This window comes from Chelonia mydas, chromosome 1 (genome assembly GCF_015237465.2).
Source record: "Chelonia mydas isolate rCheMyd1 chromosome 1, rCheMyd1.pri.v2, whole genome shotgun sequence".
Taxonomy (NCBI): Eukaryota; Metazoa; Chordata; order Testudines; family Cheloniidae; genus Chelonia; species Chelonia mydas.
The window spans coordinates 259,324,847-259,347,900 of record NC_057849.1 but is presented as its reverse complement, the minus strand read 5'-3'; the positions used below and the strand labels follow the sequence as shown (position 1 = coordinate 259,347,900).

General features: G+C 50.5%; 1 protein-coding gene across 6 annotated transcripts; it reads right to left on the bottom strand.

Moving 5' to 3' along the window:
• Positions 1–222: 222 nt before the first annotated feature.
• Positions 223–21,319, bottom strand: SERHL2 (serine hydrolase like 2). Of its 6 annotated transcripts, none has more exons than XM_043544461.1 (14): positions 21,058–21,319; positions 18,842–18,905; positions 17,778–17,927; positions 17,571–17,684; positions 13,832–13,873; positions 12,400–12,419; positions 12,093–12,167; positions 10,569–10,652; positions 10,214–10,326; positions 9,541–9,641; positions 9,106–9,140; positions 7,440–7,516; positions 3,565–3,655; positions 223–839 (listed from the first exon to the last, which is right to left on the bottom strand). In XM_043544461.1, exons 2-14 carry the CDS (start codon positions 18,879–18,881, stop codon positions 720–722), a joined length of 1,062 nt encoding a protein of 353 aa, XP_043400396.1. In that variant the 5' UTR covers positions 18,882–18,905; positions 21,058–21,319; the 3' UTR covers positions 223–719. The 6 variants fall into 6 exon arrangements, with proteins under 6 accessions (XP_043400396.1, XP_043400401.1, XP_007064131.2 ...); XM_043544466.1 differs by having other exon boundaries at positions 9,541–9,620; positions 21,081–21,319; XM_007064069.4 differs by lacking the exon at positions 10,569–10,652 and having other exon boundaries at positions 9,541–9,620; positions 21,081–21,319.
• Between the last annotated feature and the right edge of the window lie 1,735 nt (positions 21,320–23,054).

The following is a 23,054-nucleotide window of genomic DNA, read 5'->3' as shown; positions in this document are numbered from 1 at the left end:
TGGTATTCTTTCCTCCCACCCCCCCCGTATCTCTTGTAATTTGCGAAGGAGCAGAACCTGCATTGTGCACCCAGCAGCTGAGACTGCAGCTGGTGCCAGAATAAATTCATGTCAGTCCTGGCTAAAATGCTCAATGAAACAAGAGCGATGCAGAATTGTTGTAGGAGGCAGTTACAGGGTGAAGAGAGGTGGAATGTCATACAATATCAAAGAACTCACTTCTTGTGTATAGAGATAGTGTTTATGTATATCATAAGCTGTCAGTAGTGGTGTGGAAGTGCCTGGTTTACCCCTCCCAGTCCTTTCCAAGGCAGCACATCATCAAAACAAAGCAAGAGGGTTTGCTTCCTGCTGATCAAACTGCAGCAGGTTTAACTGGAAAGCGGACCTTAAATCCAGAAGCTGCTGCTATAACATGTGAAGTGGAGGCATGAGGTGGGACTCCTCCCCATCTCCTTTTGAACACAAAACAATTTGCGCCGCTCTTCTTTGAGAAGAGTCCTCAGCGCCTGTTTGCTTAGACAGGTTCTTTTGCCATTCCAAGCCACTGGGCTCAAAAGGATGAAAATGATGTAATGAGGAAAACTTTAGGGTCCAGCCAGGTAACGGTGTGGTGGTGTCTCGTCTTGCATGCAAGACTATTAAGCTCCTTGTCCTCTTGTCACTGCTGCTGTCTGCCCTGGGAAGCTGGGAGTCAAGCCCTGATGCAGGAATCCAGGCTACAGCCTGGCTTTGGAGCTCTGGTCCCTCTTTAGGAAGATGTTGATGAGCCCAGCCACTACTTCAGGGTCATTCAGGTGGACAAAATGATTCCCAGTCACCTTGGCTAACTGGAAGTGCTAGAGAGAGACCAAGAGAGAGAACACGGAGACGTGAACTGGAGGAAATACTTCTCCACACAGTCTGTAGAACTCACTGCAACAGGAAGTCATCAAGCTAAATGCTGAGGCTAAATGTTTTTCTTGAAGAAAGGGATAACTTCATTAGCAGATGCTGTGGACATGCAAATTAAAATAAGCATAATCATCTCATTCTGCAAGGTTGTCAAATGATCAACTGAGTTGGACAGGGAGATGGCTTCTGCAATGAACAGTACTAAACATGGGGACAGAGGCTGCAGTAGGGGCAGGCAAATGAGGCAGCTGCTTAGGGCAGCAGATTCACCGCATGCTGGGGTGTCATCTGCCCCACACTAACTGATGAGGTGTGGGCTGTCTGTGGATCCTGCATCCATTACTGGTTCCTTAAAGCACTTTGATCTTGTCTGGTTTCAAAGCAAAGATCAAAGCACATTAACAAACTGTTAACACATGTCAGCAGCACCCTGGGCACATTAGCATATGAGCCACGGACCATGTAGCTGGAGGGCTCATCTTAGCCCCTGGTGGCCTGTCCCTGGATGAGCCAAAGAATGAGGGGGCCCCCACTGACAGGTATGTGGCACCCCCTGCCTGCCCCTCCTGTCCTAGTCTCCTGTTCCTCTCTATCCTTGGTGTCTACTCTAACCCCAGATACCCCTGCCTGCCTGGGATCCTGCCCCCATTTTCCCATATACTAACCCCCCCACCATCCTAGCCTTCCTGTCCCTGATCTCCGTCCTATGTAGCTAGCCGATCTTCCACCTGGCATTCTGCCCCCTATTTATCCCAGCTCATCTGCCCCCATAAGCACTGGAGACAGAGGCCGAAGAGCTTGCCCCCTCCCCTGAGGCACTTTTAAAACCTGGCTGGGCTGCAGCACGCTGCAGCCTGGCCTGGCTGGCCCCTGGGTCCCACTCTGCTTCATGCCAGCAGCTGAACTCTCACCAGCTGGCTGCTGAAAGGGCACGGTGGCTCATCTGGGAAGCAGGTTGGATCCATCACCCAAGGGCCTCAGGATTGCCAGCTGGGAGGGTGAAGTAGGGGCTTCAGACTGGGGGGCTCCCTCAAAGGGTCCAGGATGGTCAGGGCTTCGCTCCCCCAACTTTTGCAGTCCTTCCAATTTCCATGCCCTTGATCCCCTGGGGTCTGTCCCTTTCCCCAGTCCTCCTTACCCCCTGAGGTTTGTCCCACCTCACCATGTCCTCCTACTCTCCCCACCTGCCCCTTTCCCCAGTCTTCCTTACCCCCTGAGGTTTGTCCCACCTCACCATGTCCTCCTACTCTCCCCACCTGCCCCAGGAGCTGCTCCCTGACCCTGTTTTCCTACCCCATCCGCCATACCCCATTTGTCTCCTCTCTGTCCTGGTCTTCACAGACACCCAGGTCCTGGCCTCCCAGTCGCACTCATCCAGACTCCAGTCTCCCTTTATTATCCCCCACCACTGTTTGGTCCATGCAGCTCTCCCATACAAATACTAACCTACAGTAACTTCTCACTTAATGTTGTAGTTATGTTCCTGAAAAATGCTACTTTAAGCGAAATGATAAGCGAATCCAATTTCCCCATAAGAATTAATGTAAAGTGTGGGTGGGTTCCAGGGAAATATATATCTATACACACACAGTATAAGTTTTAATCAAACAATACAGTACACAGCAATGATACATTGTTCCACCCATGTATTGCATACCCCCACGCCTTCATGTTAGGAGTCCCCACTGGCCTGGTGCAACTCCCCCTGAAACGTAGGGTTCCCTTTGGATTGACACCCAGAAGGGTTTGCTTCGGGGAGGGCGGATGGATGGACCCCTATGCCACGAGTCCCAGCACACGGTGCTCTCAGCTAGATCCCTAACGCAGGGCTGCTGGTTCCTCAGGATGGGGGAATCCCAGTGCTGGATCCTTCCAGGGCAGCCTATTTATGAAGGAGCACACTGCTTTACGTGTTGCACCGTGGCCCTGAAAGGGGGTCAGTCAGGAAGTTGCAGGGAGTCACTCGTGTCTCTTCATGGGGTGTCCCCTTTGAAATGTGGGTGCTGTTCTAAAGGAGTCCTTTAGGTCCTACACATCTTTATATCAGACCCTGGGCTGGGGTCACTTACCCATCCACCCACCCAGGCCAGGGCTATAGCCAGGCTTAGCCCCAGAGGTTTATCCAATGCATGTAGACCAGACTTTACCTTGTGCCCTTATTTTCAATTTTTGTGCCTAAATGGGGGCTTCCCCTTGCCCCTCTCACAAGTCCCCAGCATGGGGGAGGCTCTGCCCCTTGCGCCCCTGCTGTGGGCTTAGCCTCATCAAAAATGGTACAAACCTGGCTCTGCCTATGTTAAGGAATTGTAACCATGGGGTAGGCGGAGCACTGATGTAGCGCCTAGGGTGGCAGATTGTCTGACGCACCCTCTGAGGGGGCAGGGGATCTCCTTCATTTGAGGCATCAGGTGGCTGGTGAGGGTGGGAATAACTGGAAGTGGAGAAGGACTTGGCCTCGCAGTTGCTAAGTGGGGCAGCCTAATGCTTCAAATAAAGGAGACAACCAGAATGATGAAGGGTGTGAGCTTAAGGCACTAAAGCTAGTCCAGTAGAACTCCCCAGGGGGATGCTTATTTTGGAATAAGAGTGTCCGACTCCACACAGAATGCTATTTCCCTGTGTGCACAAACCCGCAGTGACTGGGCATGTCTGGCTGGTGCTTGCTCTCACCTTCAGGTTGGACTGGAATGCTTCCTGCAGGGGCTTCACAAAGTACCGGCTCATGTTTTCAGCTTCAGGATTAAATATTCCATCCTGTGCTCTAGAAAACAGTCACAAAGTTCCATGTAACGCACAGTGTGTCTTGGGCCACATCTCCACAGATCTTAGCTGCTCTCCTTCCCTGAGACGCGAATCACAGAGACCAGACACAGTTAGAGAAACTGAACAAGCTCATCTTGCTTTCCACAGTCACATATGTGTAGGCTGGGACTGGACTATATGACTGTTTTGTGGACACCAAGGGTTAGACTCACTTAGTTGAGTGAGAGGAGGAAGGACCAAACTCAGGGGTCCATTATCTATCAAAGCCCCTGCTGAAAGAGTGGATTGATCATGGTGCATAAGCTCAGGAAATTACCCTTCCCAGGGCTCAGTTATGTGAAGGTCAAGTTCTTAGGAGAGCCAAGGCCAGGACAGCTTTGCTTAGGGTCTGAAACCCAGCTTAATTGGTGCTTTCACCCAACCAGCCCTTCCATCTCTCCCTGGTGGCTTCCCCTCCTCCCCCTTTGTGCATGTGCATGTTTGGTTTTATCCATTAAACAATCCCCGGCATTAGCCTCCTCTGGCCAATAGGGCACAAGGGGCTACAAGAGCAGCCACTCAGGAAATGCAAAAACAGACAAATTAGAGAGAACAAAACAAACCCCACAAACAAGTCCAGTTTTTCCCAGTGTCCCAGTTTTAACTATTATGGGAGGGTGTAACACTGCATTTCTTCCACAAGGTGGTGCAATGTGAGATTACAAGTCCTCTCCCGCCCCACATTTTCAAGATGTCTCCAGAATGTTCTTGGTTTCTACTGGATCCAGAAGAAACAGCTAGACACTTAAGAACATGTTCTCCTTAGGTAAAAGTGCTCAGGGTTCTATTTCTGTAACAGAAGGAGGCTAAGCCAGCTCTGCAGTTAGTTTCTCCTCCTCCATTTCCCCCCTCAACTTCTAGTGGGGTTTTATTTTATATTTTATAGAGGTGCTCTGAGGTCCCAATCGGATGAGAGACAGGTTAAGTGGACATGACATCAGCCCTGCAGATCTTGTCCTATAAGAAGAGGAGCAACATACAGAAGTGAGCAGGGGAATATAATGTTTATAATTTACTTGTTTTGCCTTGTTTAAATTATCATCAATTTATGCCCAGCTGCCTCTTCTTAGAGGAGCTGTGATAAAAGCGGGCAGTTGAGAGCTTTGAGGGAGGCAGTGGTAATAGTTTTAGATTAGTTTTGGGGATGGGTTTTCCAACCCTGGGAGGAGTGGAGAAACGGGTAAGCCAGGCTAGCATCACTGGTGGAGAGAGAGAATTAGGCAATGAGAAGTAGCTAAAGGCAGAGTTTTAAAGACCTTCTCAGGTTTCTTGATATTATGATACTAAGTTCCTTTGTAAAGCATTTAAGATCTACTGATGATGAGTGCTTTATAAAAGAGGTAGGTATTATTATAATGAGATCCACTTCCGAGCTAACTCCTTAGTGTCTCCTCCTTGGGTTGCCTCATCCTCCCTCACTATTAGTCGGTACAGTATAATCTATACACTTAGGGCCCAGTTGGGCTCCCAGTGACATGAATATCTCTGTCATACACTTCAAGGGGAGCAGTGCTAGGTCTTCAGTGTGCTGTCTGCCACCTGTTCTACATCTGAGCTTAACACCAGCTCCTCTCCGAAAGCTTCCCTTGTGAGACACTGCCATTGATCACAGCAATAAGCCATCACGGGGGGCACCCTAGCAGGTTATTGCACCAGCCTCAGGTGTCTGTGTGTGTGACCTAAACCTGAGAAATGCACTGACACCCTTCTTTCATACACACCTGAGGGTGGCTTATAGCTATTAGCGTAGGGCCCAATAGTGTTATTTAACTTTATTACCTGCACTTTGTGTCTGCATTGCCGTGTTTAGTGCCTCCTCCCCTTATGAAAGAGATCCCCGTAGAAGGATAAGAAAAGAGAGAAACAAACTTTCCCCTACTATTTTGAAAATATTATTATTTATATTACGGTAGTGCCTAGAGTAAAGTTGATAGTTCATTGCCATAATGCTCTAGGATGCATGCAATCCAGACTGGATGAGAGCTGTGTGCTTATTTTTCTTGTTAAAGGCAGACTCCAGAAAGTAGCTCTCCTACTCAGCCATTTTAGAATCTTTGGTCATTTCACACACGCACACGCACCTGCTTTTATAAATCAGGCTTCTCCCACTGTTATTCCAGCCCACTCATGCGGTGCCAGGGTGAATTGGGAGTTGGGTTGGGTTGGATTGAGAGGAGGAGCAAGCTGGCAGCAGAGAGCAGCAGGTGGGAGTGAAACATACACACCACAGGAATTGAGCAATGTTATACAATGGGTCTTTCCACCATGAGAGCTCCACTACAAGTATTTCTCTCTCTCGCTCCCATTTCTGAGCAGGGTAACAAAGGTTACAGCATAGGGCCCACATTAGTGACCCCTTGGGAGCCTGTGCACACACGTGCACAGATACAAGCTTTGAAAGACCCAGTGAGCAGGAGTCTCCAAGGAAGTGGGGAGAATCCTGCAGAAGGGGAAGAAAGCCTGAGCCTTGGGAGAAAGGATAAGAAAATCCACCTTTAACAGGGGGGATGGTGGCAGCCCCTTGCATGGGTTGGGAAATGCAGGCTTCCCATGGGGTAGATGATCAGAAGAAGCATGAATACTACACTGGGGGTTCTCTCTGACAGCCTAGAGACTCTCCCTCCCTGAGTGTCCAGCAGTGCTAGCCAGTTGTGAAGGGCTCCTTGACTCAGCTTCTTCCTGTTAGTAATGAGTAAGGCTGTAAGTCTGTCATGGAGGTCACAGATTCCACCACTTTCATGATTTCTGCAGCAGCTGGTGCTGGCTCAGGGGCTGCCTGAGTCAGGCAGCCTCTGGGCCCGCAGCAGCAGTTTGGGTGTGTGTCCAGACTAGGGGCAGGGGGTTGGGAAGCATGGGGGGTGCTTACCTCGGGGTCGGAGGCTCCCCGGCTCCCGCTGTCATGGCCCTGCAGCTCCTAGCCAGAGGGGCCAGGGGGCTCTGCCTGTGCCCGCAGACCCTGCCCCCGAAACTCCCATTGGCTGCTGTTCCCAGCCAATGGGAGCTGCGTAGCCGGCGCTTGTGGTGGGAGCAGTGCACAGAGCCCCCTGGCCCCTCCACCGCCTAGAAACTGCAGGGACATGGGGAGCCAGGTAGGGAGCCTGTGAGCCCAGCCAACCCTCCCCCAACAGGGGCCCTGGACTGTGGGCCACTGCCTGCCGTGGCCCCCCCACCCCAGTGGGGGTCTTGGGCCACCACCCCCAGGAGCGCCCCGGACCCCCCTCCTCCCAGAGCACCCACGGGCCCCTGGCCCAAAGTTTTAGTTAGGGGTATATAGTAAAAGTTATGGACAGGTCACGGCCTGTGAATTTTTGTTTACTCCCTGTGACCCGTCCATGACTTCTACTAAAAATACCCATGACTAAAACGTAGCCTTAATTATGAGGGATCAGCAAGCAAGAGAGAACTGGTGTCCATGCACTTTTCTGTAGGTGAACAAACACCTGCCATGGAGTAGGTGAAGGAACCCATGGAAGGGGAATGAGGCTTGCTCCAGGAAGTGGCACTACCGCCCTGTCAAAAGCAGCTGAGCAGGGGGCTAGCTTTGTTTGTGTTTGGCAGGGTGTCATGGAGCTGTTATACACCAAGCTTATTTAATTCCTATCAGTATTAAATCCTTAACTCTACCTTCCACACATGGAAAGGGTTTTTATTCACACCTTCCCTGCAGTGCACCACACACCCTGGGCGTGGGCACATGGAAAGGGGCCGATGGTAGATATTGATTATGCTTGTGCATCACTCACATGATCATTAGGACACTGGCCTGGATTTTTCTCAAGAAGCTCACAAACTGCTCCAGAGTCAGGGGGTCTAGATTGTGCTGCAGATGCAAAGACAAATGGAGACACAGACATCAGTAAATTCCAGGGGGGCGGGTTGGGGGGCAATGCACTCCCTGGTTGGCAGGGAATCTGACATTTGACACTACACCCTATTGGCTATGCTGGGGCCTGGGTGGGGCTTACCATCAGTGCAACAGGGTTTTGCGGTGTGGGTCTAGATTGCAGGGCACATACTGACATGCACACTAACTTTAATCTAGCTAGTGTGACTAAAAATGCAGGGAAGATGTGGCGACACGTACAGCCTGCGCCACTGTCTAAGCCTGTCTGGACTCTAGGTATGTACTCGCACCCTAGCCCATGCTGGGGTCTGTGCTGCCGTCCCTTCACTGCTGTTTTTTTGCTGCGCTAGCTAGATTAAAGCTAGCCCAGATCTCTCCATCCAAGCTGCAGGCCCACCGTGATACGTGAAAGACCCTTGTGATCTTGTTAGGGCAACAAGGTGCTGGAGCTATGAAACAAGGCACTTCTTTCTACCCAGTAGTGTTTCAAAATTGCACTAACACCAGTACATCAAAGCCAAGTGCTGTAATATGTTCAAGAATGAGAACAGTCTCAGTTCTGAGCATTTCTAGTGCATGTCTCACATACGAGGCTACCTAGGCCCCAGAGTGATTCTGAGAGATTGCGTGACTAGTTATACCCCATTCACACAAAGTTGTTCGTAAAGAAAGCTTTTAGAGAAAGCCTTTCCTAAAAAAGGCTGGCTGAATCTCTTGCTTGGCTCCCTACCTTAGGGCAGACAGAATGAGGACCGAAGGCACGTCTACATTTAAAATGTGTCAGTGCTTTGATGAAGACACTCTAAAATGACGGGAGAGAGCACTCATCGGTTTAGTTAATCCACTCCCTGAGAGGCAGGAGCTATGTCAGTGGCTGTCTATGTTGGGGGTTAGGTTGGTATAACTACATTGCTCAGGGATGTGGAGTTTTCACATCCCTGAGTGACGCAGTTAGTCCGATATAGGTCTGTATTGTAGGGCAGACCTGACTCGTTGAAAGGTAGGACTGTCCAACAAGGTGTAGGATATCTGATCACCCCAACTCCTGCCCTCTCCCCCTACTTCCAAGGCAACCCCACAAAAGGGAAAACAAGCTGAAAAGCTGCCCCTAAGGACCCTCCCACTCTCCCGGGACTTAGGATAGGGAGGGAGAGGACTTGTTCAGTCAGATCTGAAAGGGTCTAACTTGCTCTGCTTAGGAAATCCCATTAACTGCAGTGGGGTTTCAAAGCTGTACGGTAAATTCAACTTATTGGAGTGTAAAACAGTCTCTTCAAGGAAACTCTGCCACTTATATAACCTAAAACTGGGGGGAAAGCACTGAATAAGCCTGGGATGGGGGTGCTGGAACAATTTGTATAGTGGGGGTGCTGAGAGCCATTGAATCAAACTGTAAACCCTGGATATAATGGAAACCATACCCCTAGTTCCAGCACCTATGGCTTGGGATTTAGGGTGGTGGTAAATGGAACCCAGATGCAATGTGACCTAAAACGGGAAGGTCTTTTCCCTCTCAGCAAAGGGCCCCGTCAGAGTAAGGGGCAGGGGAGAACGTCAGCACTCACCTTAAGGACTCTCATGTCTCTGTTATACACCAGGCCTGGGAAGAAAGGAGAGAGTGTTATTTACATCCCATAGGGTAGGAATTCACACGGGGTTCCAGCTCCCCCTCTGCTTTTTAGCTACCCCAGGATCATATCTAGGGGGAAGGGGAGGAACGATGGATTGGGGGTTCCTTCTTTTTACTCAAGTGTTAAATGAATTAAGCCCCATGGCCTGAGGGGAAAGGTGGGCTTGGACCTCAGTTGTCGGGTACAGGAAGCTCCACCCTCCAAATGTAGTCACTCTTTCAAACCTCAGGGGCTCTTCACACCCAGGCTATCCCAGGCCTTGGGCGTAGGCCAGGGAGCAGATGGCACTCCCATGCTGACTTTGGGCTTAAAGGCGTGGGCTCTGTAGCCAGCTGGCGATCACTTCCCTGAGCAGCTGAGGCACCTCACCTCCCGGCACCTCAGTCGCTCCTCGCTGCAGTAAGATCCTCCCACTCTCCTCTGTCAGGTGATTGTTGGCTTGTAATAGCCTGGGGAAGACACAGCATGTGCTGTTGGAGAAGTAGGGGGTGGAAGGCATCAACAGAGAGGATGATAGAGAGAGACGAGGTGGGAGGGAAACAACCTAACTAGGAAGAAGAAAAGGAGTACTTGTGGCACCTTAGAGACTAACCAATTTATTTGAGCGTAAGCTTTCGTGAGCTACGGATGCATCCGATGAAGTGAGCTGTAGCTCACGAAAGCTTATGCTCAAATAAACTGGTTAGTCTCTAAGGTGCCACAAGTACTCCTTTTCTTTTTGCGAATACAGACTAACACGGCTGCTACTCTGAAACCTAACTAGGACAAGTGACAGTTCAGCTCTTGCACATTAGCCAACATATTCCAGCCCCACAGGAAGCAGGGGGCTGGCAATGGGGTACGAGCCCCTGCTCAGATTCTGGAAGAAAATGAATTACAGATTTTGAAGGGAGGGGAAAGTACAAAGGGGTCAGCTGCATCTCATGGTTCTGGCCCCCAAGAATTCTGTCCAGGAGAACACCCACCTACTGCAAGAGCTCTGTGAGGGCAGAGGTGGCACCATCTCCCACAGAGACCAAAGATGGGGGGGGGGGACACCCACCTCTGCAGTGCTTCTTGGGGGCTGCGTACTTTAGGGGGCTGGGGCTTGTTCTCCTCCAGACTCAGGAGACTTTCAATCACCTTCCTCTTAGAGTCCAACCATGTGCCACTTTCCTAGAAATCAGAGATGGGGGCAACAGAAGTGATTTTATGTTTCTATAGCACCTTTCACCCTGAAGGATCTCAAAGCACTTTACCAACTACATACAGCTCATCTGAACAACCACTATGGATGCTGGGGTGGAGTGAATGGCAGCACTATACAGCATGGAAGTGGTGATCAGGGAAGGACAAATTATTGCCAAGGACACCACTCCTCTTACGAACAAAATACTATGAATTCTTTAGTATCTCACCTCTGACTTGGATGGCTCATCTCTAGAGGGAAGAGGGGAGTTCAACTTCCTTTCCCTACCTAATCCTGGGCCTTTGTCCTGACCCTGCCAGCAAGAGAGCCAGTTAGTGGTGATGGTCATTGGTGTGGGGTGAATGCCTGTCCCACTAGGAACTGGAATGAGATCCACCAAATCCTTTCCAATGACTATTTTGGTGACCTATGTGAAAGGAATGGCCCTAAGGTGACATTGTCAAAGGGCCTCAGAATGGTCCCCATCTGTACAACTTCGTGCATGTATAGACAAGTGGAGAATTTATACCTTCAGAGCCCATTTGCGATTAACCTGCACTTCACTGTTGTGTCCAAATGGGTTTGGAACAAGAAAGTTCTGCCCTGGCACAAGTGACTGTGAATTTGAGCATGCAAGTGATTGTATGTGCAGAGGCTTGGTCTTCACTTAAAAGTTGGGGTGTGAAAAAAACCACACCCCTGATTAGCATAGCTATGCCAACAAACCTCCCAGTGTGGACACAACTATGTCGATAGAAGAGGGCTTCTGTCAACATGGCTAATGTTGTCAGGGAGCTGGTGTTCCTACTCTGAAAGAAAAACTCCCATCGGCGTATGCTACGCCTACACTAAGTGGCTGTGCTGACACAGGCTCTGTACTATAGACATACCCGGAGAGAGGCTATGTTTCAAAAGTGTTGCCAACTCTCACGGTTTTGTCAAGAGTCTTGTGATAATTCTTGTTTTCCTTAAAGCCCCAGCTCCTGGAGCCAAGTGGCTATGTGAGGATTTCAGTCTTTGTTCTTAAAGAAAAGTTTCTAGCCCTTGTGGCTGTGGAGAAAGCTTCAAAATGTCACACACACACACACACACACACACACACACACACACACACACACCCCGTGCAGCCTAAAAACGCAGAAAGCAAAAGGCAAATAAAAAACACCAAATCTATTATTTTACATCATCCCATGATTCTAAAGCCAACCTCATGGTTTTTGGTGACTCATGATTTTTGAACATTTGGGGTTGGCAATACTGAATCTGTGATCAGATTGGAACCACTGAACTAGAAATGAAAGTCTTCATGCCCCATCATCAGTTCCCTGAGCCACCCAGCCCTGGGACAGTCTGCTACTGTGTTTGTCCAGGGCCTAGCACAATGGGGCCCCATTTCTGGTTGGCCCTTAGGTACTACCCTAAGGAACATGATTACGAATAACAAACAAGAGCATTGTTTTTTCACTATGAAATCCTGAAGCCCCAGGTGGCTCCAGACATTTATTGTTCATTTAGATCTGTTCTGACCAGCACTGTGCCTGGGGAAAAGATGGGAACTGTTCTAGTTGTCTTACATCTCTCAACCTCTTGTTCCTTTACCCGCTGCAATTGGAAATGGGCCCATGACCTCCCGAAGGGAAGACCACTGAGAAACATGCTCCCCCAGTGGCAGTACAAGGAATGAGCCTTCTGAGGGGTTTTGCTTTACCGTGTCGTTTCTCTCTTCTGTGTCTGCCAAAGGGAAAAATCTAACCTGAGGAGCTGGGAAGAAGCCATAAGATTCCACCAGGATCAGCTTATCTACCATCTCAGGGAAAATGCAGGAGAACTGGAAAGAGTCAGAAATATTGTGAGAGGGAGGAAGAGAGAAGGGTCACGTTCTTAGCTGGCCCAGAATGTACACAATTCTCGTAAGTGTCCTGTATCGGGAGGGACTTCCTCTCCTCTTAGACACAAATTTGTTTCTGTCCCATGCAGGCTGCCCCTTAATTCCCCCAGCCTATAGGAGCCATCACCCTTCCAGCTGAGTCAACCCCATGAATAAAGGCTGCTGTACTCACCATTCCTGCGACACTTCCACCTGTGAGAGAGAGGACCACACTTGGCTTATATACAGTAAACACAGTACAGGGCAACACCCTTCCCCGGAGTGACAGCTACCAGGAGGGTGCCGGGGAGCATTGGTGGGGTGGCCTAGAAGCGCTCACTTGACAAGGAGGCAACAATCTCACCTGAGGTTTGAATCCCAAGACACAGGTCAGTGAGTCTCCCAGCAGGGGGCACTGTAGGAAATAGGGCAGGGATACTGGCTGTGGGGGAGTTCCCTTCAGAAACCACACCCAGTCTGCCTCAGCGGGAAGCCCGGGCTAGTGGAGAGCTGCCACCAAAAATGGTACAGTGCTTTGGGACCAGGGAGATGTGGTCACAGAAGGGATAGATCAGATCTGGGGCGTCAAACCCACTGGGGAGAGGAACATTTTTAATTATGGTCTGTGGCCTGAGGGATAAGTTATGGGATACTTGATCCCCTCAATTCACAGCATTTCTCCCACCGATGGCAATCAAGGATAGAATATGGACTGTATGTCACAACAGTGAGGATATCAGGAAGTCCTGTTAGTTACGTTCAGCATCACACAGGGGGAGAATACTGTCACCTTTATGCCTCCATGCTTCCTCCGTGTTCCCTCCCTTTCCTGTTCTCCTTCCCTTTGTATCTCCCCTTCTTTCTCCAGAGCAAAAATGAGAAGGAGGGAGAAGAGGGAGCCGTTCCTTTCCTGCAGCATGTCTCAATTCCCCCATGAACTTCATACCCACCCCATTTCCCATCCCATCTGACAAAGGGCTAGTCTACACTGGCAACACGGCAGCACTTTAACGTGCCTTGTATCCTTGTATGGTCGCGGCAGAGCGCTGGGAGAGAGCTCTAAAAAAACCACCTCCATGGAAGGGGCAGCTCCCAGCGCTGGGGCACTGTCTACACCGGTGCTGTACAGCGCTGAAACTTGCTGCGCTCAGGGGGGTGTTTTTTCACACCCCTGAGTGAGAAAGTTGCAGCGTTGTAAAGTGCCAGTGTAGACAAGCCCAAAGAGATGAGCAGCAAAAGAGTTAGTGATATGTAAAGTGTCATCCTTAGGATTTAAAGTTAACATCCTGATGAGATCAATAAGAGGGTTCCAGGAGGTTACACCTCACAGAGCCGTTGTTTCAGGCTCTCTGCCAACTCAGGAAGACAGCACTGTGTTGATCAAAACCCACTTTGCATTTTGACTGTTTTTCTTGTACTCAAGAGGCCTAGACATTTAGTTCTTTTTAAAGGAGTGCTTAGATGATTGTGTGGTGTTTGCCACATAATTGCATCAAGTGGGTGGGGTGCTCGGCATTTTAAGAGAAAATACTGCAGTCTGTTCTCTCCCAAAAGAAAGTGATGCAAGTTAATCATTCACCAATGTTTGCTGGGGTCAAACTGCCATTGGCACAAGAGTCACTTACCCAAACTGTGGCCCATCAGAGTAAATCGACTCCACTTCAAGGCTAAAAAGCAATAGATAAAACATTGGTTTCAGAGTAGCAGCCGTGTTAGTCTGTATTCGCAAAAAGAAAAGGAGTACTTTTGGCACCTTAGAGACTAACAGATTTATTTGAGCATAAGCTTTCGTGAGCTACAGCTCACTTCATTGGCTGCATTCAGTGGAAAATACAGTGGGGAGATTTATATACACAGAGAAAATGAAACAATGGGTGTTACATACACACTGCAACCAGAGTGATCACTTAAGGTGAGCTATTACCAGCAGGAGAGTGGGGGAGGGGAATCCTTTTGTAGTGATAATCAAGGTGGGCCATTTCCAGCAGTTGACAAGAACGTCTGAGGAACAGTGCGGGGTGGGGGTAGGGATAAACATGCGGAAATAGTTTTACTTTGTGTAATGACCCATCCACTCCCAGTCTCTATTCAAGCCTAAGTTAATTGTATCCAGTTTGCAAATTAATTCCAATTCAGCAGTCTCTCGTTGGAGTCTGTTTTTGAAGTTTTTTTGTTGAAGTATTGCCACTTTTAGGTCTGTAATTGAGTGACCAGAGAGATTGAAGTGTTCTCCAACTGGTTTTTGAATGTTATAATTCTTGACATCTGATTTGTGTCCATTTATTCTTTTATGTAGAGACTGTCCAGTTTGACCAATGTACACGGCAGAGGGGCATTGCTGGCACATGATGGCATATATCACATTGGTAGATGTGCAGGGGAACGAGCCTCTGACAGTGTGGCTGATGTGATTAGGCCCTATGATGGTGTCCCCTGAATAGATATGTGGGCACAGTTGGCAACGGGCTTTGTTGCAAGGATAGGTTCCTGGGTTAGTGGTTCTGTTGTGTGGTGTGTGGTTGCTGGCGAGTATTTGCTTCAGGTTGGGGGGCTGTCTGTAAGCAAGGACTGGCCTGTCTCCCAAGATCTGTGAGAGTGATGGGTCATCCTTCAGGATAGGTTGTAGATCCTTGATGATGCGTTGGAGAGGTTTTAGTTGGGGGCTGAAGGTGATGGCTAGTGGCGTTCTGTTATTTTCTTTGTTGGGCCTGTCCTGTAGTAGGTGACCTCTGGGTACTCTTCTGGCTCTGTCAATCTGTTTCTTCACTTCAGCAGGTGGGTATTGTAGTTGTAAGAATGCTTGATAGAGATCTTGTAGGTGTTTATCTCTGTCTGAGGGGTTGGAGCAAATGCGGTTGTATCATAGAGCTTGGCTGTAGACAATGGATCGTGTGGTGTGGTCTGGATGAAAGCTGGAGGCATGTAGTTAGGAATAGCGGTCAGTAGGTTTCCGGTATAGGGTGGTGTTTATGTGACCATCGCTTATTAGCACCGTAGTGTCCAGGAAGTGGATCTCTTGTGTGGACTGGTCCAGGCTGAGGTTGATTGTGGAATGGAAATTGTTGAAATCATGGTGGAATTCCTCAAGGGCTTCTTTTCCATGGGTCCAGATGATGAAGATGTCATCAATGTAGCGCAAGTAGAGTAGGGGCATTAGGGGACGAGAGCTGAGGAAGCGTTGTTCTAAGTCAGCCATAAAAACGTTGGCATACTGTGGGGCCATGCGGGTACCCATACCAGTGCTGCTGATTTGAAGGTATACATTGTCCCCAAATGTGAAATAGTTATGGGCGAGGACAAAGTCACAAAGTTCAGCCACCAGGTTTGCCGTGACATTATCAGGGATACTGTTCCTGACGGCTTGTAGTCCATCTTTGTGTGGAATGTTGGTGTAGAGGGCTTCTACATCCATAGTGGCCAGGATGGTGTTATCAGGAAGATCACCGATGGATTGTAGTTTCCTCAGGAAGTCAGTGGTGTCTCAAAGGTAGCTGGGAGTGCTGGTAGCATAGGGCCTGAGGAGGGAGTCTACATAGCCAGACAATCCTGCTGTCAGGGTGCCAATGCCTGAGATGATGGGGCGTCCAGGATTTCCAGGTTTATGGATCTTGGGTAGCAGATACAATACCCTGGGTCGGGGTTCCAGGGGTGTGTCTGTGCGGGTTTTTTCTTGTGCTTTTTCAGGGAGTTTCTTGAGCAAATGCTGTAGTTTCTTTTGGTAACCCTCAGTGGGATAAGAGGGTAATGGCTTGTAGAAAGTGGTGTTGGAGAGCTGCCGAGCAGCCTCTTGTTCATATTCCGACCTATTCATGATGACGACAGCACCTCCTTTGTCAGCCTTTTTGATTATGATGTCAGAGTTGTTTTTGAGGCTGTGGATGGCATTGTGTTCTGTATGGCTGAGGTTATGGGGCAAGTGATGCTGGATTAAATACAGCAGCAGTGATGTTTTGCCGCTCACCACTTCCCTACACACAGGGACCTAAAGAGAGCCTTTCTGATGTTTTGCTTCCTTGTCAGGAAATAGGATGGATTAATAGGCCAGGTTTAGAGGGACCAACCTCCTCCTGCCTCAGCTTCTCACTGCCTGTGAGCTGGTACCAGGCAGTTCTCTTTGGCTCACAGATCTCAGCTGCCACAGCTGTTCCCATTCGGGGCAAGTCCTTGGGACCATCAGTCAGACAAAGGAGCCTGGCTTCGTTCTGCACTGTAGGAAAAACGAGCCTCTGAATGCTCTCCTGTGGAGTATTCATAGGGAACAGGGCAGATGGGGCCGTGGTACAGGGGAAGGACTATTACTCTTAGTGAAATTCCACGGCATAATTCAGCATGCCAGGATCCTAAATCACATGATGCATTTTCATAACAGCCCTCTAGGTTTGTGGAAATCAGCCTGGAAGTTACAGCCCCATCCATCCTGCTCCTAGAAATGTGCCCTGGCATGTTCAAGACAGAGTTCGCACTGCAGCACTTCAAAGGAAAGTGGTGTGTGCTCCTTCATCTCTGGGGAGATGGATGGTGGCACTGAGCAGTAGACAGCTGCTTTTCCAGTTCCACTACCACGCAGGAAATTGGACCAGGTGACACGGAGGATTTGCAGAGTCCTGGTCATGCCTGCTTTTGTTTATGGCTGACCCTGTTGTAAAACACAAAAACGGACTCCATGCACCCACTGATGAGCCACAGGGAAAGGTATGATAGGAAGAATTTAGAGACTCTTCTAACACTGGTCTGAGCCAGGGAGCAGAGCGCAAACTGTTGAAGCCTGGGGGCCAGTTGGTAAGAGGGAGTGAGCCTAGCAGTACACAGATCCATTGGACACATCAGCAGGTCAGTAACTGCTGCTCTTACGGGGTTTTATTTCTATCACGTGGTTTCATGTTTCTCACTCTGGAGAAAGTGTCAGAAACTGGGCTCTTCATCCAGGCTGCGGGTGCAGAGCACCACTCTTGGGTGCTGGTGGACCTGCAGCTCTTGAGAAGGGACCCTCTTGTGCCTGCACCTTGGTTGCTGAGGGGTCTGGCTCCTGCTGCGGTCAAAGCTCAGCTCCTGACTGGGGTCCCATGGTGCCTGGAGCCCAGATAAGCAGCATTATCCCCCCTCTGCACCTAGTGCACTTTCTGGATGAAGTGCTCTTTGAGGGAGCCTGGGGCTCAGTCTGGCTAAAGCCAAAGTCAAGAAGGAGTCTGGCCTAGGGGACTATCGGGAGGATGGGTCATGGTGAGGCCAGGAGGAAGCAGCGGATAACTGGTCACTGCTAGGGTGCCTGGGGAGGGCGGGGGGGGAGGGAAAGAGGAGTCCTTTCTGGATGTGGAGCCAGGAACACAAAGCTCCCTGCCCTGCGAGTCCTCCCAGCCTGCTCACCTGCTGTCACCCTGCGGACCTCGCTCACATAGTCCAGGAAGTGGTAAGGAAAGCCTGTGGGCCGATGGGATGACAGGCCGTGGCCCCCAAAATCCATGGCCATGTAACAGTAATCTGAAAGAGAGGCAGGCAAGACAGTAAGTCACAGAGTAGCCTCCCTCCCCACAACAGCGAACCAGCGGCTCTAACATAATAGATCTGCCCCACCTTTAGGGAGCAATGGGATGAGTCTGTTGAAGGTGTTGGCATTGTCCAGCCAGCCATGCAAGCAGAGCATGGGACGGCCTTGCGGGGATCCCCAGGCCTTGGCTGCAATGTGGCCCCAAGGAACTGGGAACTTCATTTCCGAGACCATGCCTGAAATACAACATACAGCAGCAAATTACATCACCCGAACGCTGCAGCCTCTTTGCTCAGTTTGGATGCTGTGAGAGTCATCACTCAGCGCTCAGAACAGGTAAAGAGTTACATAGGTGCCAGCTGTTAGTCACCTACCAAACTCCAGCCTATGCTTATACTCCACACCTGAACATAGCCATTATATGAACAACATACCCTCATATCTCAATGTCTGTACTTTGACCCGTTAACCTTTTACCCCAAATCAGGGATACTCCAGATTATGTATTCCTTACCCCATTCGATCTTAAACGGAACTTTGCACCCCTTGATAATCTGTACGTTATTCCCTGATAACCAGAAACTTCTACGCTTAAACTCTTACTGTTCACTTTTTAAAATCATCATCTTAATACAATTTTTAAAACTGTTTGCCGCCCCCACCCCATGAGCTCTTGGCCTCTCACTAGTCCTTGCCCCACCCAGTGCATGTACAGCCTTGCACTCATGTCCCTCCTCTTCCTCCCACATCCCAGTTCCACCAGCTGTCCAGTGAGTGATGAGCTGGACCCAGGATCTTACTCCCTTTAATCACAGAGGTTATTTTCTGAGATATTTTGGGGTTTCTTTCCGGCAAGTTCTGACCCCCAGAGGCCTTTCCTTTGGGATTCCCCCTCCCCTAGGTCAGTAGCAGCTGCCCTGTCTGATAGCTAGCACCATCAGCACAACTGCACCTTCCAGGGCAACATGCCAGTGATGCTCCTTAACTGCCAGGAAGGGGAGGGGTTCACGATAAAGCAACAGAAGGAATTCCCCTCTCCCAATCCTCTCCTGGCTCTGCAGCACCTGCTAACCCAGCTGGCCACAGACACAGAAGATCTGGAGTGGGAATCAGCAGCAGATTCCCCTTGGTTAGCAACAAAGAGACCTACCTGCCTCTGGTAGAGAAGACCATTTCAGCACTGAGGGCATCTCTTTTTCTCTGTCTCCTGGAGCCTTAGAAGAAAAGGGGAACACAGTCTACTAGAAACAATGAGCGGACCTTTCTCCTTCAACACTATAGTTGCTCCATAACCTGATGCCAGATTGCTGGAGTCTGTTCCACCTCCCTCATGGACCTTGTCACAGAAGACACTCCTGTCACACAGTGCTTATTAGCATCTCCAAGGAAACAGCTCCCTATTCATCATCCACCAGGGGCTCCTCTACCATAGACCCTATCCGCCATGGCAAAATCATCACACCCCTGGACACAATGTAGAATGCTTGGCAACACCTGTATAGCTTGCCATGCCAATGAAGTCTCATTTAATTGAATTCAATCAGCTGCTTCTGCAAAATGGCAGAAGATGCTGCAGATCATGAGAAATGTCAGAGCTGCTGCATGAAGAAATCCCACAACTAGAATAGCAGGAAGTAATGCCTGTAAGGATTGAGGGGTATTGACAGAGCCAAGGCTGGTATTGGCCAATCAGAGAGAGGCTATGGGACCAGACTACCTGACTCGGCATGGTAATCTCCATTAATTTCAGAGGCTCTATTACCTCTGCTCTCAGGATCCCCTGATCATTGTTGCTCCCCCATTGCTGCCACCTCATCTGGGCTCTATACGTGGGCTGGGAAGAGGCTTTCTGCTCTCTCCACCCATTCAAGAGCATATCGGAGCAGAGGCTGCACTTGCGTGAGGAGCCCAGGCCTTTTAGGCTTAGCCCAGGCCCCACGCAGAAAAGTGATATTGGCATAACTACACTGGTCAGGGAGTCTGGAAAAACCACACCCTGACCAACATTGCTATACCGACAACACCCCCAGCATAGATGCAGCTACACTGACAGAAGAGGGCCTCTGTCAATGGAGCTAATGTCATTCAGGGTGGCGGTGTTCCTACACTGATGGAAAAACTCCTTCTGTCGGTGTAGGCTGCATCTGGGCTATGCTGACATCATTACATTGGCATAGTCTCCACAGTGTAGACATATCTTCAGTCTGAGAAGTCAGAGAGTGGTTCAGCCCCACTTACCAGCAAACAAAATATTCTATAATATTCTTGCGAGGAGAAGGAAAGCTTACTGGTATAGCGATACCGGCACACTGTACCAGCAAAGCGCTCCTAGTGTGGCAGTAGCTAAACTGGCAAAGCTGTTACCAGCATAATAAAATCGCCCCATGAGCGAAACAAGCTATACTGGGAAAGGCACATCTTTGCTGGCAGAGCTGCACCTAGCCTAGGGACTTCTCCCAACCCAGCTATGTCAGATCACAGCTCTTCACACTCCAGACTAACAGCTGTGCTGGCAGAAGTCCCTAGTGTAGAACTGCCTCTAGAGTAAGACACTTAAGGCCAGAACTTTTGCTGGTATAAAGCAAACATGCCAGTTTACCCTCACTGCAGACATGGCCCTTAAGCTTCAAGAAGCCAGACAGCTTGAGACAAGGGACACACAGCCTCTCAGCACTAGGGTGTTGGTCCAGTTCCAGCCCCTGGTTGGATGTGTCCTTGACCAGGGCTGTACTAGGAACTTTTGCCAGTATATTAATGTCAGTTAGGGGTGGGATTTTTTTTGCAACATTTCTATTCCACCAAAAGCCCTAGTGTCGAATCAGTTACATTGGCAAAAAGTGACTTTACCAGGATAGCTGATTTCATTACTGCCAGCAGCATACACTCGCCTGGGAAAAAACACTCCCGGCCAATATAAGCTAGGTCTGTGCGAGGAGGGTTTGCTGGCATAATTATAGTAGCGGCAAACCTTTTCTAATGCAGATTAGGCCAAAGTCATTCCCAACTTGCTTCACAAAAGCTCTCTGGTAGGATCTGGTCTGATTCCCAGCAGGACGAGTCCAAATAACAAACCCCAGCATCCTGCCCATCTGGCCCCTGCCTTTGCCCGCTCCGCAAACAGGCCAAGGCCTGAGAGCGCCAGGGAGAATGAACTGACCCCTTAGCTGTGGTCCCTCTGGGCTGAGGCACAGTGGGAAACTCCGTTGCTACCCACCCAGCCCGTATTTATCCTGGAAACCACAAGCCAGGCTTTCGCTCTGGCACCCTCCCCAGCACTAGCCTCACTCAGTCAGTACAAAGGGGAGATTTCTAAAAGGAGGAAGCTAGGTAAGAACCACACCAAGGGGGAAGGAGATCAGAAGGCACCTGTGCAGCGGCTGCTCACATACCTCCAGGAGTCCACACAGCTGCGTCAAAGCCACAAGCAGCTGCCCAGGCCGAGGCCTGAGTCGGCTCGGTGCAGAGAGGGGAGGACTGAGACAGCCACTTCCTAGTAGTTGCAGCCGGAACCACAGAGACGGTCCCCTCCCCCTGTGGATGCAACGCTTAAAGGGACCTAACCCTGCCCCTTCTCCAGCGCTCCTCGAGGATGGAAAAGTGATGTACAGCAGGCGTGGTGATAACCGGCCCTTACATTTCTGCGGCCCCGTCCTTGCTGAAGGGAGCCTGCTTCTCTGTGCACCGCGTCGAAAGGGGGCGTTTCTCCCGCTGCTGAAACGCAGCCCCCGCGGCTCCGGGCTGCGGCCGCTGCTCTTGAAGAGCGCGCCGGGCAGGGCGCGAGGGAACCTGCCGCAGCCCGCGCCGCTTCGGGGGAGGCGGCCCTCACCCGGACAAGAACTGAGCCCGGGCAGCAGTAAGAAGACCCCCGGGCACGTGCCAACGTAACGCGATCCCTTTTATGCAGCGTTGTTGCCGCTGGGCCAGCCCCAGGACCGGGCGGGTGAGGGGATATCTTTCATGCGACCAGCTGCTGCTGCTGGTGAAGAAGAGCTCCGGGTAAGCGTGGACGCCTTTCCCGCTCACCAGCAGCAGTTAGCCCGGGAAGTAAAGGAGATTACCTCACCCCCCTTTTCTCCGTAATTAGCCCGCTTGTGACTGCAAGGGATCAGCAGCTCTGCTTGCTGCGCCGCGCAAAAGGCAGCAGCGCGGCGTGTGTATCGCTGGGTTCTGATTTTAAACTCTTTCCAGGAGCGCGCCCCAGCGCCCAGGAACAGCCACCCCTGGTGACTATAAGCACAATGGCAGCCAAAGGGCAGCCTGGCCTGCAGCACCCCCTCTAGGACACATCTGAGACCTGCAGCTTCACCGCTCAGAAATGGTTGACTCATTATACTAAGTAAAACTGTTTCCCCTTGTTTATTCCTCCCCCCCCCACTGTTCCTCCGACGTTCTTGTTAACTCCTGGAAATGGCCCACCTTGATTATCACTTCAAAAGGTTTTCTCTCCCCCCACCCCACTCTCCTGCTGGTAATAGCGCATCTTAAGTGATCACTCTCCTTACAATGTGTATTTTTTCATGGTCTGTGTGTATATAAATCTCCTCACTGTATTTTCCACTTTATGCATCCGATGAAGTGAGCTGTAGCTCACGAAAGCTTATGCTCAAATAAATTGGTTAGTCTCTAAGGTGCCACATGTACTTCTTTTCTTTTTTCAGAAATGTCTGCACTTTGACAGCAGGAGACTGTGGCCTGCTACATGGTTGACATAAGCTGCCTTAGGGTGACCATGTGTCCGGTTTTCGACCAGAACACCCGGTCAAAAAGGGACCCTGGCGGCTCCGGTCAGCACTGCCAACTGGGCCATTAAAAGTCCAGTCAGTGGTGCTAAGGCAGGCTAGTCCCTACCTGTCCTGGCTCCGTGCTGCACCCTGGAAGCAGCCAGCAGCTCTGGCTCCTAGGAGGAGGGGACATGGGACTCCGCACACTGTCCCTGCCCCGAGCACCAGCTCTGCACTCCCAGTGGCTGGGAACCGTGGCCAATGGGAACTGCAGGGGTGGTGCCTCTGGGTGAGAGCAGCATGCACACCCACCTGCCGCGTCTCCACCTAGGAGCCAGACCTGCTGGCTGCTTTTGGGGTGCAGCATGGAGCCAAGACACACAGGGGGCCTGCCTTAGCCCTGCTGTGCTGCTGACTGGGAGCCACCCGAGGTAAGCCCCTGACCCAACCCTCTGCCCCAGCCCTGAGCCCCCCCAAACCTGGAGCACCCTCCTGCACCCCAAACCCCTCATCCCTGGCCCCACCCCAGAGCCTGCACCCCCAGATGGAGCCCTCACCCACCCCGGCACTCCAACCTCCTGCCCCAGCCCACAGCCCCCTCCCACACCGTGAACCCCTCTGCTCCACCCCCCAGCCTAGAAC

What these genes read in the sequence shown, in the direction of transcription:
- SERHL2 (XM_043544461.1), bottom strand. Translation starts at nt 18,881, where the DNA reads ATGCCCTCAGTGCTGAAATGGTCTTCTCTACCAGAGGCAG. An exon ending in TCTGATGGGCCACAGTTTGG is followed by an intron (nt 12,420 to 13,831) that starts GTAAGTGACTCT and finishes TCTCTCTCACAG; the next exon opens with GTGGAAGTGTCGCAGGAATG. An exon ending in CATTCCAGTCCAACCTGAAG is followed by an intron (nt 840 to 3,564) that starts GTGAGAGCAAGC and finishes GTCTCTCTCTAG; the next exon opens with CACTTCCAGTTAGCCAAGGT.